General features: G+C 42.1%; 1 protein-coding gene across 1 annotated transcript in view; it reads left to right on the top strand.

Annotated features, from left to right (window-relative positions):
- The window catches only part of MAN1A1 (mannosidase alpha class 1A member 1), a 142,350-nt gene extending 122,026 nt beyond the window's left edge, over positions 1-20,324 (top strand). Inside the window, exons 8-12 of the mRNA XM_068162309.1 lie at positions 209-324; positions 12,058-12,277; positions 13,063-13,235; positions 18,721-18,836; positions 19,780-20,324. Of these exons, the coding sequence (XP_068018410.1) occupies positions 209-324; positions 12,058-12,277; positions 13,063-13,235; positions 18,721-18,836; positions 19,780-19,906 (752 nt within the window). The 3' untranslated portion in view covers positions 19,907-20,324. The remainder of the gene's footprint in view (positions 1-208; positions 325-12,057; positions 12,278-13,062; positions 13,236-18,720; positions 18,837-19,779) is intronic.
- Positions 20,325-20,699: the final 375 nt, after the last annotated feature.

Here is a 20,699-nt window from a genome sequence, read left to right as displayed (position 1 = left end):
TACAGTGCTTTAGCTTGATGAAAAAGTTAGCAATTTAAGAAATGATTCTCTCTATCTATAGCAGTTAAGTTTTTCCTGAGGTTCCAGGCTTCCATTTATTAAAGGCTGTTGTAGGAGATCATTAAATGCACTGTTTCAATCCGTGGTTGTATTTTATTGCCCAGACTGAAGCTGAAATTGCTGTTCCATCTCTCTCTTCCCTTTTAAGATCACGTCTCCATTGGAGGGCTTGGGGATAGCTTTTATGAATACTTGCTCAAGGCATGGCTGATGTCAGACAAGACAGATGAAGAAGGCAAGAATATGTATTATGATGCTGTTCAGGTAAATAAAACACTGAAATCTTCCTTTCCATAATCATCTAATCTATAATAATGCAGCAGGGAGAGGCTCTGGGGACAGTGGGGGAGATTTATGTCTTTGCCACCACAATGTGGGGTGTTCTTTTAAAGAAAAGACTTCATCATCATCTTTTTGGAAAGACTTCATCAAATATAAATGCTGGAGCAATGCAGACACTGTGGGAAAGGGAAGAGTCTTAAAGTATAGCCATGTTGTGGTTTTTCCCAACTGCAATACACTCAGTTCTCTCTGATACTGCAAGAGAGAAGTATAGAATATGCAACAGAAAACTATGCTACAGGTAACTGTTGGCTAAAAGTTCAGTAGTTCTTTCTTTCCTTGGTCTTCCCTGAATGTATTCCCTATGCTCATTTTCCTTATATCCAGGTGGGGATTCCTCTCTTGTGTTTTCACCTTTCACATTGCAGCCATTGGTGTATGTGGTCAACAGGTAGATAATGGTAAATGAAAATAGAGGGGTGTGCTGCAGGGTGACTTTTTGTTACACGAGGCATGTCTTTGGCAGCTTCTGGGAAACAGCCAGCTTTGCAAATTGGACTCAAGAGCAAGTTTTCAACTCGTCCTTAGTTATCTTTGTGGTATTTTATTTATGATCCTTCTGCTGTGTGGTTTGCTTTGTTATTGATGGCATTTCCTTACCACACCATTGGGGGAGAAATAATGGCTTTCTGACACCAGATTGAGGCTTGGGAAGTATTAAGTTTAAATTGATATTTACAGGCTTTCCTGCCAGTCTTGGGCAGATGTCCTATTTTCCCTCTTCTTTGCTTTCATAGATATATATTTATATATATATATAAAAAATAGGATAATACTATTTCTTGTTTTCCTTATCTCTTTTGACTGGAAGCTCTCGAGGGCCAAACTTTTGTCTGTTACTAACTGTATATATCCACATTGCCTCTGTGGACAAGGCTTCAAGATGTTAAACAATACCTGCTTGTTCTTGCATACCTCTGGAAATGTGCTATCCCTAGGGAAGAGACATAAGTGTCCCTTGTCCTAGCAAGGACAAGAGGCAGTGGATATAAACTACAGCACAGGAGGTTCCACCTCAATATGAGGAGGAACTTCTTTACTGTGAGGGTCACAGAGTACTGGAAGAGGCTCCCCAGAGAGGTTGTGGAGTCTCCTTCTCTGGAGACTTTCAAGACCCATCTGGATGTGTTCCTGTGCGACCTGTGTTAGATTCTGTGGTCCTGCTCTGGCAAGGGCATTGGACATGATCTCCAGAGGTCCTTTCCAACCCCTAACATCCTGTGAGTGTCCTTTTCCTTCATATACCACAAAAAATGTGGTGACTAAAGAAATACAACCCTGGCTCATTTTATCTTTAGAGAGGAAAGTCCTGTGTGATGATTTGAGGCAGGGTTTGATTTCCTAGTGGTAATGCATTTGATGACCAAGTATCCTTTGCTATGAAAATCCTGCCTTTAATTTTGTAAGTGCAGGCTTAGGTGCAGTCAACCTCATTTCCATCACTAATTCAGTTTCAGAGGAAAAGGTGGTTTTTAAATTTCATTTGAGTGCATTTGAGGCAGCAACACGGTAACAGCTCAACTATTAGGTTGGCAGCCAAAAAGAGTCAAGAGAGTGGCTAGTAATGGGATATCAATTCATCTTACCATGGAAGGCATTCTGAACCGCCTCCAAGCCGCTCCTAGTCTTCTGCACGCATTCTTCCATGGCTAAGTGCTAGTGCATAAACACATCCAGTAAACAACCATGCTGCTGCTGGTACAGCTCTTCTGGAAACCACTGCAGGCAGAATATTCCAAGTGTGGCATGACCATTGCACCTGTGAGTGAGTGCACTGCCTCTCATCCTGCTGGGGAGCAGCCCCTGGATTGATCCACGCTGCTGGTCAAGTACCATTTCCAGCCCGTTCCAAGTGATGCCATTCATGTTAGCCAAAGGGGTCCATGCCCATGACAGGGGGGTTGGAACTGGATGATCTTTAAGGTCCCTTCCAACCCAAACCATTCTATGAATCTGTGTTCTCTGTACTGAGAACTCTGTACCAAAGCTGAGAGTCTGCATGCAGTATGTGGGGATAGAGCTGGATGTTGTAAGGTAGCTTGTTCAGAAAGCAGCAGGTGAGTCTCCCCAAAACTGCAGGCACTTTGGGCTCCTTTGGGATGCCAGGGTCTTTACCAGCAACTGGCCTGTTTTGAAATCCATCCTGAGATTGGCTTTATTGCTATTGATCACTTACTTATCCAAATTAAAGCTCATTTAAGTGTCTGCACAAGCTGACACTAAGCCTACCTGGCTTGGGCATTCTGAGCCTACTTTGTATTTTCTCAGATAAATTTCCCCCAGTGCTTTCAGAATCTTGTTAGGACTGTGTCAAAGGGAACTGCCTGATTATTGCTGGCCTTTCAGACCAGCACATACCCACCAAATTCCAAAAGAGAGATGGGAAGGTTTGATGCCTAATTTAATATCTTCTCCTATCCAGAAACCACAAACAAAAATATATGGGGGGAGCTCCAGTTCACTGTGTAAAGCTGGAATGTACTTAGCTAAAGCTTTGGGATTCTCCCTCACATTGTTCTGTAACTCAAATAAAAAGAGAGTTTTTTCCTATTAGGATTTTTGTAGCACCTATAGAGTGCTTTATGGCTTAAGTTAAAAGCAATAACTATGATGTCAAACCAGATTTAAAACCTTGTTCTGCTTGCCATGAATAAGATGTCTGTTTGGCTGGTGCCACTTACAGAAGAGTTTATTTCTGATGGGGAAAAGGGACAGAGAGAGTCTTGTTTCCAATACCAGAGCATAAGATGAATGTATATTTGTAAGGCCATCAGAGGATTCATAAGCTCTAGAATTTGCACAAAAAGACAAGCAAATGTATTTTTAATGTAAGTTATTTTTCTCCTTTGAGAAGCAATGCCTGTAATGTCCTGTTTCATATCATCCAGGAAGTAAGAGATCATCTGCAATTGGTTTCGGTGGATAGCAGGCAACATTTAGTTACAGAACAAACTGGTACTCATCTTCTGCTCATATTTGGAAGGTGTAACTGCCTGTAGAATAATCTGTCAGCTTTGGAAGCATCCAGGGCAGGAAGCATCCCATTCTTTTCAGTTAACACAGTTGATCTGTGAGACACAACTGTGCAGCTTTAGTCAGAGAACATGGTAATTCAGAGCAGAGGTGGACCTTGTGCCTTCACTTACGTCTAGTTAGCAACAGCAGAGCCACAAGCAACTGTGCCAAATCCTCCCCTCTTGGATGTGTCAGCCTTCATTTGCCAAGCTGAAGGACAGATTTCTCTACTGCTTTTAATAGGTTGACTCTCCAGTGGTCAGGTATGTTTTCCTCATTTTCCCATTACGTTTATTCATGGCCATTGCTGCAAGCATTCTGCATCTTCACTCTTTCTTCTTTCTCTCTCTCCTGTTCCTTTCATCCCCTCCTCAGTGTATTTCTGGAAGGCTGCAAGAGAGTGGTAACTCAGCCCAGGAAAACATTAGAGGAAGGGGGACAATCCTTCACCTTCACTTCCCAAGCAGTTCAGTTTATTGCAGCTCACAGTGGCCTTGTGGTATTGGAGAGGTAAAGCCTCTGTGATCTGCAGTTTTAATTTAGACTGGGTAGCTCACATTCAGGTGGTTTAATTTTTTTCTTTACTGCCTAAAAACTACTGCAAGGAGAAAGCTAGTGATCTCTGGAGAAGATAGCACATGGAAGTAGAGACAATGGAAATAAAACTCAGTGTTGGAAAGCAGTGCCACAGCTGCTCTCTGCCAGCTTTCACCAGCACCGCTGAAAGAAATGTCTTCACCTCCTGTGGGTACCAAAAGGTAAAGAAAGTCATTTTTAGCCTCAGAATTTTGGGTGTTAAGACAGAACACAAGTAGGAGCTCTTAATTTTTTAAGTTCTTTTTTTGGCTTGCACATTGCTTACTTTTGACAGGCTATAGTCAGTTTGTACTCTGCCAGAGCTCTATGGTTTTGATTTTGGTGGGGGTGGGAGCTCATTTAACTGTCAGCATTAAGTAGTGATAAGTATTTTCCAGAGCTGTTGTAATTTCAGCCTTTCAGATAAATAACCCAAATCAGACTCCTTTCCGGTTGAAATGAAGGAGAGAACAAAGTGTTGTTAGCAAGCTGCAAACATGATAGTGACAGATAGGCCCCTTTCATCTCCAGAGGTTCCTGAGAGTCTGTTGAACTGTGGTGACAGTCTGGTGGCTGGTCTGTGCTGATTGCCTTTCCCATTAAGTTGCTCGAAGCGGTTTCCGTTGTGACCAGAGTGATCTTAAAAGCTACATAACTGATGTGGACAACAACAGAAGTGCAGCAACTCAATTAGAGTAGCTTAGCATACTGGGTGTAGCCAAAAGTATATTAATGAATTGGCCATTCAATACTGGAACACTTCTTGGCATTGAAGGAAACAGGGCAGCAGGATGGCGCAATGGGAGCCCATCCTCAGCACGAAGCAGTGCTGCAGGGGACCCAGCATCGCCAGTGCATACTTTTGGGTTTTTTTCCTCCTTTCTTTTTGAGGAAGGAGAAAGTATTGTCTGTAGCTTAAATGTGTAGAAATGAATAAACAGGCAGTTTATTTACATATTTTGTCAGCTGTCATGTTTAAAATATTTATCACCCAGCTGCACTGGTGTTCTGCAGGCAGCGATAGGATGGGAGCGCAAGATTCATTACGCTTAACAGACGAGAGCATCCAGAGTATTTGCTGCTCCTCTTTATTCTCTTCACTCTGTTTCTCCTCTTGACAGGAGTGTGGAGGCTCTCTTAAACTGTTTACAGAAAGCATCAAGACTGAAGGCAGGCTTCTGCAGATTTTGAAGTTGGTAATAATTTGCTTCTAACCGCACAATGTCTATTTCTTGGACGACAGAAAGTACTTATTAAACTGTCCGTGGACTGTCAAGGAGAAGCAGCAAGCTATCATCTTGTTAAAACTCATTAAGGAGGATTTTAACTAGGAAAAAGTCCTGTGAGAGGACTCAGGGCTTTGTTCCTGTCTTCAGAGCAGCCATATCCTTAGAACTTGTGTTATTTTCCCATCCCTTTTTTTTGACAGCAAAAAAAGCTTGTCAGGAGCAGTGGATATTTATTCCCCAATATGCAGAAAATGCATCATGTAACATTTTGAGCCTGATTTGCTTTGAGTCAGGCACTTCCATTAATACTATTTTAAGAATGTGAATAAATGCAGCCTTCTGGTAGCAGACAGCATTAAGTACATTTAGTGCAAGAGCACTTCTGCTCATAGACACCGAGAGATCTATCCAGGGAAAAACAAACCGTAATTAGATTGTTCAGTCAAAAGTAAATGATCAGAGTTCCCCTAGAACTTCATATTTTCTAATGATCAGATGGATTAGCATTGTAGTAGTTAAATACTTGCCAGAGTTTCCATTTACCAAATTCAGGCATCTCCACTAGGGGCATTTGTATTTCATGCCACATGTGAGTGTGTCTGTATGAGGCATCTCAAAGGCCAAAGCAGTAAGTGCCCTTACTACTGCTTTCAAGATGTTTCTTAGGCCACACCTCGAGTACTGTGTCCAGTTCTGGGCCACTCAGGTTAGGAGGGATGTTGACTTGCTGGAGCGTGTCCAGAGAAGGGCAACAAAGTTGGTGAGGGCTTTGGAACACAGCCCTATGAGGAGAGGCTGAGGGAGCTGGGGTTGCTTAGCCTGGAGAGGAGGAGACTCAGGGGTGACCTTATTGCTCTCTACAACTACCTGAAGGGAGATTGTAGACAGGCAGAGGTTGGTCTCTTCTCCCAGGTGGCCAGCACCAGAACAAGAGGACACAGTCTCAAGCTGCGCCAGGGGAGGTTCAGGCTGGAGGTCAGGAGGAAGTTTTACACAGAGAGTGATTGCCCATTGGAATGGGCTGCCCGGGGAGGTAGTGGAATCGCCATCACTGGAGGTGTTCAGGAGGAGACTTGATGAGGTGCTTGGTTGCATGGTTTGCTTGATTCGGTGGTGTTGGATGATAGGCTGGACATGATGATCTTGAAGGTCTCTTCCAACCTGCTTTATTCTATTCTATTCTTACATATATTGTGGTTAAACAAATGAACCACCTTCTGTGATCAGACTTCAGTCTTGACCTTTAAAGCACAGCTCAGTGAGCAGTGAGGACCTCAGGACAAGGAGATGCCACTTTTCTTTGGCAGAAGTATTTAAATAAGTTGCAACAAAGGGCTTGAACTTCCTGTTCCCTCCTTGGTTTTCTGCCTGTGTATTTTCACATGGTTCCTGCATCTTGTAATATTAAAACCTGTGGGGGCAATAGCCCTGGAATGGGTTGTCCAGGGAGGTGGTAGAGGCCCCGTCCCTGGAGGTGTTTAAGCCCAGGCTGGCTGAGGCTCTGGCCAGGCTGATCTAGTGTGGGGTGTCCCTGCCCATGGCAGGGGGGTTGGAACTAGATGATCCTTGTGGTCCCTTCCAACCCTGACTGATACTATGATACTTAAGAAAGCAGAATCAACAAATAAATACAACATTGTTGGGTTTAAAATGCACAATGTTTTTCTGCCCTCTCCAAATCAGCTGTAGTAGTGGTGGGAAAATGCACATCTTGAAACTTTTTGTGATCAACTCATTGGAACTGTGCCTGAATTTGATGAATTAGGAAGCTTGAGGAAGAAAACCCTAAAGCCTTAGGTCAACTCAACAGAAAATGAGGGAAGTAACTTCAGGTCAAGACGGCAGGCATGTGAATGATGAACTCACAGCATGCTAAACCACAGTAATCCTGACCTGCCTGCTGTGTGCTGCTTCCAAGATACAAAATGTTTTGGTGCAAGCCTTAAATATTACAATAAGCAAGCAAGCAATTGATATTGTACATCTTAGAGTTACTGTAAGTATCAAATGGCATCTTTCATCTTCACTGTTGCTTCAAACAGGCAAAACACTCTTTATGAAGAAGATTTCTAGGGGAAGAAAAAGATATTGAAAGTTTGGACTGAGGTAATTTATAGTGCTTGGTTGTGAAGTAACCTGCAGAGCTGTGGTTCTCCCCAGAGCAGCCTACAGTGTTCCAATTATCCTCAAAATACACAGAGCAGCCCTATGGAGAAGGACTTGGGGATACTAGTGGATGAAAAACTGAATAAGCCCAGGGAAGCTGTGAATATTCCCTCCCTTGTCGTGTCCAAGGCCAGGTTGAATGGGGCTTTGAGCAGTCTAGTGGAAGGTGTTCCTGCCCTTGGCAGGGCAGTTGGAACTTGATGATCTTCAACATCCTTTCCAACTTAAACCTTTGTATGATTATAAATGATGGAAAATTAGAGCTAGGATCATAGTTTTGAAGTTCCTAATTTATTAAGGTGTGGGAATAGGTGGCTATGATTTGCAAGATAGCTTTAGCTCCAGCTACAGTGACATCTTGAGGTGGGAAATGGAACACCTGGGTTTTGTTCCAGCAGCAGCAGTTACTGGAGTTATTAGTCATCCTCAGGTATTGTGAAAGGAGAGGGAAAACGCCCAAGTGCTGGAGGAAGCAGAAGTGCAGTGTTGTCGAGGTTTGCTGCTTGTTACCCCTGCTCCTTTAGCAGAGTTAACTTGTTTAAACTATTTTGAATTGAGCAGCTTTGAAGTGCAGAATATTTGTCCTGAGAAGCCTCCATCTGTGCTTTGCAGGCATCTCTGTTCCCATTTTTATTACCTGTCTGCATGATCTGCCAAGAAAACACCTCCTATTAAAAATAAGTTTGTCAGTCAGGGGTTTCTTACTCAACAGTGAGATGAGCTCTGTGTCCTCTGTGGTTTTCTGTAAGTGTTCCAGTTCAGTGTTCTAAACAACTCAAAGGGAAGATGAAGGCCTTTCCAATCACAAAATCAAGTTAGGATCGAGGCAGAGGATGGCAAAGACATAATTTAAGCTATAGGAAAAGCTTTAAGGAGGGAAGAACTGATCAAAGTGAAATGGGTATTTATTAGGAGGGACCAGTTTTGCCTAATTCTGGAAGTGTAAGGCCTGGCAATGCAATGTAAAGGTTAAGCAACCTGCTAAGCTGGTAAGCAGAGAATACAAAAGGTGCTGCCTTAAGGGAGCAGGGGAGGGAGGAAAATAGAGGAGTTTTTTCTGTCCTGTCAGTAAACAGAGACCACACACACATGCAGTGGGCAATCCTTTGACCTAACCAATTCATAATGTCTCATTCACTGCAGTCCCTCCAGCGTGACAGCAGCCAGGCCATTATCTCAACATGCCAGCTCAGGAGAAAGTTGCCAGGAGTGACACGAAGTGCACTTGAGTCACAATTTAAACTGTAAAAAGGACTGATAGTGTTTCTAATAGAGTGCTCAGCATTTCCACAGTTGTTGTAGAGAAGGAGTAATTTCTGATAAGATTGGTGGAGGGAACAATGATTTGTGTAAAGGTTTTATTGAAGTGAGGTCAGCTTGTCTGCCTCAGACCAGAAAAGGCCTATGAAGAAACTTCTCAGTTTTAGTTAAAGCTTTTGACAGTCCTTCTATAAGGTCCCTGGCAGTGGTTTTGTGAGTTCTGGGGGTGCAACACCCAGTACAACAGACACAGCTATCAGCCCTCTGGGAAGAAACGCTCCTCTGCCTCACTTCACAAAAGCTGTTTGGTTGGCACCAGTTTAATCATGTAGCTTCTACAAACTGTTACTCCATAAGCATCTAAGTCCAGGTGAACTTTAGGCTTTACCAAGTTAGTTGTTGCTTGCCTGTCTTCAAGAATAAGAGTTTGTTGAGCATTCATGGACTTGTAAGTTTGGCACACTTGGGCTCATGGCTTCTGAAGGTTATTTGCACATCTCAGAGGCAGAAATGATTAGTCACCTTCATGCTCTTGATAATAAATATACCAATGCATGTATCTTTATCTAGCCCTTAAGGACCCAACATTGTACAAAGTGTGTCAAGGCAGTTTCAAAGTCTGCAATATAGCAAATCATTACCTAATAAAAATAGCTTTAAATAAGACACACGCTAAAAATAACTTTTAATAGGCATATGTACTAGTTCTTAATAGGCCCCCTTTAAAAAAAACCCACAGGATGACTTGCTTTACTAAACATTGGTGATTCATTTAGAAATAGGTTATTTGTGCCACTCTCGGCATGAATTAACATCAATTTGGTAGTTTCTTAACACCACTGTTAGCATAACTTCAACATCTCCCAAGTTGAAGTCCTCTTTTTTTTTTTTCCAACCTGAACTTTAGCCTTGAGTCAAAATAGGGAAGGGAAAAAAAACCACCTCTGAAAAACTTCAGTTTTCATTTGTTTCCATGCCACAAAAATCAGTTCTGTCCTAGTTACTGTGCTTCTGAAGGTGCATGCTGACTGCTTTGTCTGTTAGGTACAGGAATACTTCATTCTGCCTTTCATTAATTCTTGGTTATTATTTCTGTAAATACAATGTAGGTAAATTCAGTCATCAGCCTCTTTCTATTTGGTTTGGGTTTATCAAGTGAGTTCTGACTGCAAGAGGTAAGCGACCTGTAGAGTTCTTAACTATCACCAGAGAAGTTGATCTGATGTGGTGGGGATACCATGCTGAAGGCTACTAGCATTCCATCCAGCAAGTTTTCCATGCCTGCACTTGGGTTTAGGTGTGAGGTTTAGATGTGAGGACAAGGTTTAGATGTGAGGAGGAGGTTCTTCCCCATGAGAGTGGTGAAGCCCTGGAATGGGTTGTCCAGGGAGGTGGTCGAGGCCCCATCCCTGGGGGTGTTTAAGACCAGGCTGGATGAGGCTCTGGCCAGCCTGATCTAGTGTGGGGTGTCCCTGCCCACGGCAGGGGGGTTGGAACTAGATGATCCCTGTGGTCCCTTCCAACCCTGAATGAAACTATGAAACTTATTTATTTGAGAACACCTAAATAGTCTGAAAGCTCTTTCCCCCTTAAATCGTTTCTGTGCTTTTAACAGTAAAGCAGCTTAGTACAAAATGCAAACTGTTCAATACAAATGTGAGCAGCACTCTGCAAGAGTCTGGAAGTTTTCCAGTTCTTGCTATCTCCTCACAAATTTAGCTTGTTTGTGCATTAATACCCTTTGTAGCAGGTCCTCTGAACTCTGTTCTGTCAGTTCTTCAATTATAAATTCAAATGGTTTATACCCAAATGAGCACCAAAGACGTGTTGTGAGTGAGGAACATTATTGTTTTCTGAAGCACCTAGGTATTCCACTACTAGTTTCCCTACCTGACAGAAAAGCTTTTTTCATGTGTTCTTGGAATGCACAACCACCAATTAGCTTGACACCTACTCAGCCTCTGTAATTCTTTCATCTTCCACAGCAGGATCTGTGGTTTGGATGCTTGGAGAAAACAGTTTTCCCACCTTCCCTCTTTTATACTGAATTCTTCTTTTTGTAGGTTAAATTATGCAGGATTTGTTTGAAGCACAAGAATCTTCATTGTTTAGCTGCTCCTTCAGAATGCAGGTAGCTTTTTAGTAGCTCCTTAGTGCTAGAAACGTACGAGCAAGGAAAGGAAACAAAGGGGTGGAGACAATAGTGGGTCTGGAGCTGGGCAGGAAACGTCCTTGCTAGGTGTGTTACACTAATATTGGTGGAAAACAAAGTGTAGCTTTCAGTGTGACAGTCTTGCCACAAGAAAAACAAACACATTTACCAAGTAAAACTTCTACAATTATTCTGCTGATGCTTCTACTTCAGAGATTCTTTTTTTTCCTGCTTAGAAAAACAACCCTTCCAGATGTTTATATAGGAAGAAATAGCTCCAATCAATATCTTATCTTTATAACATGTTTCTAACATCATGCCTTTTTTGTTAATAGTTCTCTGCCCTGATATTTTATTCATGTTTTCTTCTCTTGTATAATGCATCTTGAGGACTGTTTCTGGATCTTAGGGTTTCAAAAGACCAAACCGGAGCCCTGCTGGATGACTGAATGCATGATAGCATTGTTCATCTCCTCTCCATTACCCTTTTAAAGAGTAATAGCTTTACTTTCTGTGTGGGCTTCTAATTAATGTGCTCTTCTACATCTCCTCAATTGTTTTAATTCTGTTCCTCCCACAAGGGAAGGTTGTTTTCCTGGATTTTGTAATCAGTCACCATACATTGCTAATGGCACCAACTGCTAATTCTCTCTAGGAGATTTGCAGATTCTTATTCTGCTTAGTTTTTTCTTTTCCTCCCAGAAATCTCAGTGAGACCTCACTCTTGATTGATAACTACAGTGCAATTCAGTCTGGGAGGGAGATTCCAGGCAGAGGTCTAACATCATTCAGTGCATTCACTGGGTCAGGCCTTTCGGACATGAGAAGTGTCTGCATATAACTGATATGAAATTATGTCAATAACCACATCCTTTAAGTCAGAACTAAAATGGGAGGTGTGGAAACTGAAATGATGGCTAATTACCATTGAAAGAGAAACTACCTAAAAGTCCTCAAAGTTGGGGAATCAAATCTTGTTAAAATGGAATTGTACTCTCTAGGTTTCTTAACATTTTAATGTGCTGTGCAAATGGCTCAAAGCGGTAGCAAGATTAATTATCCATTACTGATACATGCTAATCTCTCTTGGTTTGTCTGCCCTTTGAGGTTGTGCTGAGCTCCTGTTATCTCTTTTACTTGATAAGCAAAGGTGATATGGGGAAAAAACCAACCAGCACACAAGACAACTTTGTCCTTCATCGTGCCCTTCATCCCATACCAATGGCACCTTTGGTTTCAAGTCAGTTACTTTTGCAGGCCATAGAGACGCACCTCATTCGGAAATCAAGCGGGGGGCTGACGTACATCGCTGAGTGGAAGGGCGGACTGCTGGAACACAAGATGGGACATCTCACCTGTTTTGCTGGAGGCATGTTTGCTCTGGGAGCAGATGGAGCACCTAACGACAAGACAGGCCACCACATCGAGCTGGGGGCAGAGATCGCTCGGACCTGCCACGAATCCTACGATCGGACAAGTAAGTGCTGCCTTGGTAGAGCGTGGAGTCAGTTTGAACTTCTGAAGGCAACCATCGGGGGGGGGGGTGTGTAATGCTGAGTGGAAGTTGCATGGCAGTGAGAGCTCTTACTCCTGCTTTGCTCAAGGAGTAACTTCAAGAACAGCTGCTCAATAACTCTTTTATGTGCACCTGAATCTTCCCCAATCACAATAGTGCTTAACATCACAGCCCTTTGGTTTTTCACTTTGCCAGTTTCTGCCTAGCCAAGTGCAAAGGAAAGAGGGCCCCTGGTCATTTATGCATCAGTATAACTATTCATCGTGGTTAAGGCACAGGAAAACATTTTATTCTCAATTCTGTTGGTACAGTGCTTCAAACAATAGAATTGCACGGAGAAAGTGGATTCTGTGCGGGAAATGTCTTTGGATTCTTTTATCTTCTTATCAAAATAACCCTGACAGCACTGCAGGTCCCAGTTTGATACAGAAAAGCAAAGGTCCTTGTCTTTTAAGGAAAAATTCACATGTTCCTAGTTATATGCAGTCTTCCAGAACGCAACTGTTAGAGAGCAGGTCCATTTTGAACAGGGATGCTAAGACAGCTGTGAGGAATCTCTGTTTTCTATTCTGAGTTGCTCACACAATGTTAAAAGCAGGAGGTGCAGCAAGTATCTTCCAGCAAATATATGCCTTCTGGGTAACCTTGTTTGGTGCCACATGAAAGGATAGTTTAGTTGGTAGGTTACATAACTGGAACCCTTTTTTAAATGCCTTCATTTCAGCATGTGTTTTTCTGTTGGCTAGGCATGAAACTGGGCCCAGAAGCCTTCAGATTTGACGGCGGTGTTGAGGCCATTGCTACAAGACAGAACGAAAAATACTACATCCTACGACCAGAAGTCATAGAGACCTACATGTACATGTGGAGGCTCACCCACGACCCAAAGTACAGGCAGTGGGGATGGGAAGCTGTGGAGGTAAGGTGCTGTTGGATTTCCTGGTTATTAAATGCCAATACCTTGTGAAGTGAGCTAGTGAATTACATCTGGATGGCATTTAGCAGTTGGAGACAAAATATTTATGTGAAACCAATCCTACTGACTCAAATTTCCAGAGATGCATTTACTAAGCAGATGAATTAAGATCATTTTTGACAAAACCAAATACTGCTGGTATTCTGTGTTAGGCAAAAAAATACCTTGTGGTTTCTTCTCCTTAAAGGCTTCTCAGATCAGGGTCACATTTGTGTATACTGCTGGAGATGTTGAGTAATCCTGCATGGGAGGTGCAAAACTCCTGTCAGATTTGAGCCTTGGACATGGAAATAAGGTTTATGAAGTGTGTTTTCAACTGTAGTGGCATGAAGGTGATGTTAGTTGAAGTGATGAAGGCCAAGATGAAGTACTAGGTAACACCAAACATTTAACAAATGAGTCACTTCCAAAAAGCACAGCTCATCTGGACTCATGTCTGTTAGTGGTAACAACCTCTTCTGGATTTAAATTTCTGTGTTCCAAGTAGCCTTTGAGCTTCAACCAGTCATGCTGAACCTATCTGTGTGTCTAGCACAAACCTTCCAAGAGGGGCAGTAGTCTCTGTGGCAAAACCTGGCTTGCCAAACACGTTGTTTCCCTGCTGTCAGTAGTTAATCACTGTTAGAGATGAAAGCCTGTGGATTTACGACGTTTCGTCCTCAAGGTATGAGGCCTTCTTAGACTGGTAGAGTTCACCTACTTGCCTCTTACTGTTGTCCTTGGTGAGTTATCTGCCTTTCACTCTTAATTTGGAATTTCTAAGCAGAGTGAGATCTGATAGGAGATAAAAGAATTGGAGGGATGTTATTTTTGTGGCTCTGCATACTTCAGACACATCCCAGGAACAGAACTCTGTACAGTATTTTGTTCTCTGTGACCTCTCTTTTGAACAGATGCTGCTTTGCAGGGCTGCCAGAATGGCTAACTTGTCAGTTTGCTCAACATCTCTTGTTTCTAGAGTATATGATTAAAACTTTCTTGGAGGGGCCTGCAGCAATAGTTGTAGAACACTGCACTATAGTGAGGGAAGAACATGTGGATTTGTCATACTGTACCTCATCCCTGAGGAGTTATTACTGGGTTAACTCCCTAGACCTAGCTTTGACATCACATCTGTCAGTTCCCTGACTCCCTCAACAGCAGCCAAGGTGTGTAATAGCATTCATCAGAGATGTGGTGCTGAGGGACGTAGTCTAGTACCAGGCTGGGTGGTTAGAGAATCTTAGAGGTCTTCTCTAACTGGAACATTTGTGAGATTCAACAACTTAGTGTGTGAGAATGTTGTGCAAATGTCGCAGGGTGTTGTGGAAAAGAGCCTTTTGAGTTTGGTGATCAGATATTCCTGGAAAACCAATTTTGTGGTAAAAATCTGTTTTCCATAAGAGAAGAGCTGCTAGCATTGCCTGCCCTTGTACTCTCTAACTTCTTGTTTGAATGTTCACACCAATTCCATAGCTGCAGTCACCCCTGCATTCAGCTAGGAAGACGTTTTATTTGCCTCCCCCAGCTGTTGGCTGTATTGGCCCTGGAACAAAGTGCTTCTGAGATAATGAGTGCACAGCAATTCTCTTTTAAAACCCTCTCTAATTTAGACTGCTGTTCCTTTACTTTCTTCTTCACTACCCCTACCCATGGGCAGGCACACAGTTTACTGCTGGAGTCTTCCCAGGCAGATTATAATTGGAATATTTACAATGGCTGCTTATGGAAGTTATCCCACCGGGCTTCAGCAGTGCCAAGCGTTCCTTCTCCAGGAGATGTTTTTCCTGACTCATTGTTGCTGCCCACACTGATAACATTGTTATAAACAATTGAAATGTTTTCCTTATTATTGTTCTTTACCCTGCTGGTTCAGTTTGTGTTTATTTCAAGTGTGTAGCCTTGTTTACCTTCTCAGCACTTTGCTTGTACTCCTTGGTTAACATTCTTGTGGGTACTCCAGGCTTGCTCTCAGGGAGTGCATTGTGTGGGAGATGGAGCTGCTCCCATTCTGTGCAGGTCCTTCTTCCACTGGCCTAGCATGCACTTGGGTGTTTCACAGAAACAAACCTTACAGCATCACAGAAGTTGTGCACTCAGTTGTCAGTTTTAAATCTTTTCCCTCTTCCTTGACATTTACAGCCCATATAGCTCCACCTGAGAGTGTGTTTTTCTGTTCCAGCACATCATGAGAGCATACCACAACTATTTCATACATTCTGTTCCCTTGTGTTCCTTGTTCACGCACCACAAAGCTCATCCATTCTTGGGGAAGCCCCAGACCACTGACTGTGGTTGGTTTAATTACCAACACCTGCTGCACAAAGAGGAAGCTGAAATTGAAACAAGAAAAAAGGGCAGAATCAGAACCCAAAAAAAGCTTTTCTTGAGGTGTTTCATGTCTGTTTTCAAGTCATGACACTAGCAATAAGAGCTCATTAGGTTTGTTTCCCAGTGTCTTGTAGTAGGAAAGGAGGCTGCTGTGTAAGTCATGACTTCCCAGCTTTCCAACAAGTCTAATACTTTGTTGTGTAACTTTTATAGGCTGAAAACATGCTCTGGCTTTGGGTTTTTTTTCCTTTGCAAACTTGCTTTGCTCCTTTGAGTCCAAGATCATTCTGTACGTCCTTCAGCAGCCGGAGAAAATGCAGTTATGACCAACAGCACTATCCACTGTTACCACATCAGAAAGGTTTTATCAGCTTAGCTCCTGAAAGTCTCCCTTTCTGCATTATAAATGTGGCCCATAATTGGAACTCATAGCGCTTCTTTTGTTGTTCTCCTTTTATGACACTTGGAGACTGTCAGCCAGTTTCATTCTCCTTCTTGTTTTCCACTACTCCAGCATAACTAATCTTAGAGAACGCCTAACTTCAAATGTGTTTCTTCTGGATTGTTTCTTCCCACCCACATCTACCCCCCTGTCACTGTGAACACCACTGTCCTCTGCACCTACGGGCACAAAAGGCCAATATTGCCAGGTACAAGAGGGTGACTGTCAAGAGCCTTTTTTATTGTGCTAATGCTGCCCATGAATATTCTGTTCCTTTAGTTAAGTGGAAAGTAGCTTTGAGGGGTAGGATGCTTCACGTTTGCATCCAGTAGATAACACCAGCTGGCTCACATGGTGCAGGTTAACCTCTTAGTTTCCAGCACAGCAGTGTGTTCAGGCACCTGTGCAATATCTCCACTCAATGATCTCAGAAAGAAGGCTCTAAGTACATGTTAAAGCACATAAACCACAAGTGCAATTTGCTTTTATTTTACCTCACCCTGTTTAGGATGCAGAGGTTTCCTTGAATAATAGCCTTATCCTTCAAGTTCAAGCTCTCCTTCTGCTGGGCTTCGGAAAACATAATCTGGAGTTTGACATTGAAAATCCAGACCCAGGCTGAGCGTTTGGATTCATTGCAGGTTGAAGTAGATGAGAGGGAAGGAGTACCAGCCGGGGGAAATGACTTAGTTAAACTTAAAGTATATTTGTCACTTAGTAAAAATGTCCAGGAAAATTAAAGAACCTAAAGACACATAAGAAAACACAAATAGGGCTGTTACAGTTTAAAGGATTTCTCCTGGAGAAAAATCCTGTTTAAATATACAACAGGCACCTTACTCTCCAGTGTAAACTATGGAGAGCCTGACATGCAAGCTAAATCTGTGCAGATGGCTACAGGGACTCCAGCTAAAACAAGGACATTTAGGGTACCTATTCACAGCCTTTAGAGCAGGTGGAGGTGATGAATGCCTCAGTCATTATTTAGCCACCTTCAGTCTCATCTCATCAGAAACTGCTTTTACGCCTGTTTGCCTTTTCTGACATACCTTCTGCTTTGTCATAGCTTTTTGCCATATCTGGTGTGAAATGCAGCACCTTTCCCTAAAGAAAGTCTGCACCTCCTGTAACTGATTCAGTACTATTTGTAATAACTTCAGAAATGGAAGAACAAGTTGGCTTCCATCTCTACACTGGGGTTTGGTACATGCTCAGGTATTTGTAACATGAAAACTGTTGCTCCAATACCTGTTGCCAAAGCAAGCACCATGGATTGATGTGGTCCTGAGGGAGTGTAGTAATCCATGCTGTCATCTTCATTAGGGATGAAGAGCATTTTCTAGGCTTGTTTTTGAACAATGAGTTGGTTTCAGTATTATCATGGTAGATTCTCAACACACCTTTGTAATGTTGTATGACACCAGACAGTTACTAGTAGAAATGAAGAGGTTAAGAATACTTTTGACCTTGTTCAATAAGTCCATCAGAAACAGGGGGGAATGACTAATTTTAAACACAGCACTGATAAAAGAACTAATATTCAAATAAGGTATTGGATAGCAGTGTGGTTAAAGAAATTATGGCTCATCTATGGACATGTAGATAGCACCTTTCCATTGCAGACATCTGTTTGAAATAAAGCAAACACATTTGTTGAACTAAAATCAAGAGCTGTACAAACCTTCTGTACTTCCAGCAGCAGGTGTTTGGGGGGGTTGCATATTCTTCATCTGCTCTCTTTTCTCCTTCAGAAGGAGCTGGCCATATAGAACATTGCTGTGTGCAGGACAGAAATTACATTGTCAGGGGTGGTCCATGGTGAAATAGGACTCACTTCTCTAGTTTACACTTCAACTGAATACAGAGTTTGGAAAACACTGGAGAAAAACACCTCCTTACTCTTGAATCTAAAACGTGTTGTGTAAAGTCCAGCCACATAGGAGCTTTCTGTCTGCTCCTGTGTAACAGACAAAGCTTCCTCAGAAAGACATCAAAGAATGCTGTATCCAAGTCTGTCACAGCCCAATTTCAGAGGTTTCCCATTAAAAAGAAAAGAAATTGCAAACAAACTCAGAAAAGAGTTGCCTTTCCTTTTCTTGAAGCAGCTTGCAGGAGGTAAGGAAAAGACTGGTCATTCATTGTGGTGTTCAGCTGTGTCACACTGATTTTTAAGCACTAAACTATACGCAAGAGGAGTAGGTGTGACACTATTTGTGAAGCCTGATAAGCAAGCCGCTCAGAGAGGCTATTGGTGCTTTGAGGATGGGGTGCTTGGTGCCACGGTTTAGTTGAATAGATGGTGTTGGGTGACAGGTTGGACTCGATCTCAAAGGTCTTTTCTAACCTGGTTTAATTCTATTCTATTTTAAAAAGGAAATAGATGAAGATTCTGTGATATCTTTACATCCATAGTTCCCCCCCCCCCCCCCCCCCCCCCACCTGAAAACTGGTTTGTTCACTTCTTTTATTAACTTACTATTTTGCTTCTCTATCTAAATGTAGACTTTGACCTGTGTGCCTATGCCTTTTCCTACCTAGAGCTACTGCTGGTTTTCCTCTCTTCATGGAAATCTTTGTGACACTCTCCTAGTTTTCTTGTCCATGAAAGGAAAACTGACAGATGATTCATTTTGTTAATCCTTCTGTTTTGTTGTTTTTCCCCCCCTACCTCTTCAGGCACTGGAGAAACACTGCAGAGTGGATGGTGGCTATTCTGGCATTAGAGATGTTTACAGCAATCACGAAAGCCACGATGATGTGCAGCAAAGTTTCTTCCTTTCAGAGACGCTCAAGTAAGTTAAAGATGACTTTAAGTATTTCTATGGATAGTCTTTACAGGAGTATTTTTCATTAATAGCCTTGACATTCAGCTAACAAAATGACTGAAACAGTGGAGCTTTTCTTAGGTTGCAGAAAGTCAAATTGCCTGGTTTTATTCCTCTCTAGCAATAGACTGAATTCTATGACTTGTGGAAATGACTTCTGTTAAAGGTACTTGATAGTCTTTGTTGAGAAATTACATTTCCTAGCTTTAATAGGATATAATTATATGTGCCAACACTAGTGAAATAAAGTGACTAGACAGGGGACTTAACAGGCTTCTGTTGTTGGACTTGATGATCTTTGAGGTCTCTTCCACCCTTGGTGATTCTGTGTATACTTTCCATTGTAAAACTACAGAAAAAGGAACAAGCCATCTTGTATGGTTGGCTCACAGACCATCAACAGCCTAGACCCTGTCTTAGTAAATGGACACCCAAACTACTGATCTAGTTTCCTCCTTAAAGATCTTAAGGTGGTTCTCAGAAGTTAAGATGGGATTTGACTACAGTATTTTCCTTCCTACACTTTGCTCTACGTGGGCATTCAGGAGTGGAAAATATTTGCTGTGGCTATGTATCAAAACAATGTGTAATCAAATTACCAAGGATGAAATGGAAGTGAAGTTCACTGATGTTTAACTTCAGTAGCTTAAGCTTCCAGGTCCTCTGACAGGATAGAGTTGTTCTTTTGTTGGTCTCCAGTTGTTATTGCCCTTCAGCCCAGTATGAGTTGAGTCACCCCAGAGTTTTGTGGTGATCATTGTGGTGCTGGGATGGAGTGCTGGCTTGTGTTTGGTCAGCCGTTTCTGTTGATACCTGATTTTCACAGAAGACTGTATTTATGTTTTCCTGGAAACCATTGTAGCTTTGCTTCCCTGGTCCCCTGACATTTCCTGCCTTTTCCCTTACCCAGGTACTTGTATCTGCTGTTTTCTGAAGATGATCTTCTTCCGTTCGAACACTGGGTCTTCAACACAGAGGCTCATCCTCTCCCTGTTCTTCACAAAGATGATGAAAATAAAGAAGAAAACCAGAAATAGAAGATCAAGTTCTGCTTTGTTTCATTCCTTGTGTTTCTTTCCAGGACTTGGGCACATCATGATTTGGTTTTAATTTCCTGAGTTAAATTTTTAAATCAAGTGTTTTGCAGTCTGTTTTCTTTTAACAGTAACTATTTATGAATGAACCCCAACTGACTGTGATAAAACTTCATTCCTCTTACCCAGCTGGGCCACATCTTAGAAGAGAAATAGGCCATCTCTCCAGTTTTTGTTAGGCTGCAGTGTCATCTTGGCCAAAATGAGCAGGGAGCCTGCATGTTGTTTCCTGTGATGCTTTTAATTTGACTGCAAAATTCCTTTCTCCTCTGTGAGGAGATGTCTGCTTTAAGCTGTAATATTTTGCCATGTTGCAAAAAGCCATATTGAATTAAGTATAAAGAGCTTTTTTTCCTTGTTCTTTTTGTTTCCTGTGTTGTTCTATGTTATTTTTTTTTGTGTGTCATCCAAGACAAATCTTGTGACTGTGACAGCCTCTTCTTATGCGGGTCAATCATCACTTGGTAAAGTACCTGATGTGTTTCATTGTCAATGAAGTCTACATAGGAATATTTCCATCCCATGCAGATACAGCTCTGAAACTGCAGTATTTGTTGAAGTTAGTCTGAACTTAGTTTTGATGAATTTAGCACATTAGTTAGCAGACCTTAGTTTTTCAGGTTTTAATTAGAGTATTGTAATAGAATAAATTGTTTCCTCGCCTTTCCCAAGTGCTGTTGTTCTCATGTCTTTAGTCAGGCTAATACAGAGTAAAATAAGATACTCATTTCATATG

Source organism: Melanerpes formicivorus, unplaced genomic scaffold (genome assembly GCF_026170545.1).
Source record: "Melanerpes formicivorus ecotype bairdi unplaced genomic scaffold, bMelFor1.0.p_v2 SCAF_63, whole genome shotgun sequence".
Classification (NCBI taxonomy): Eukaryota; Metazoa; Chordata; class Aves; order Piciformes; family Picidae; genus Melanerpes; species Melanerpes formicivorus.
The sequence above is the reverse complement of the archived record's forward strand: the minus strand, read 5'-3'. Positions and strand labels throughout refer to the sequence as shown.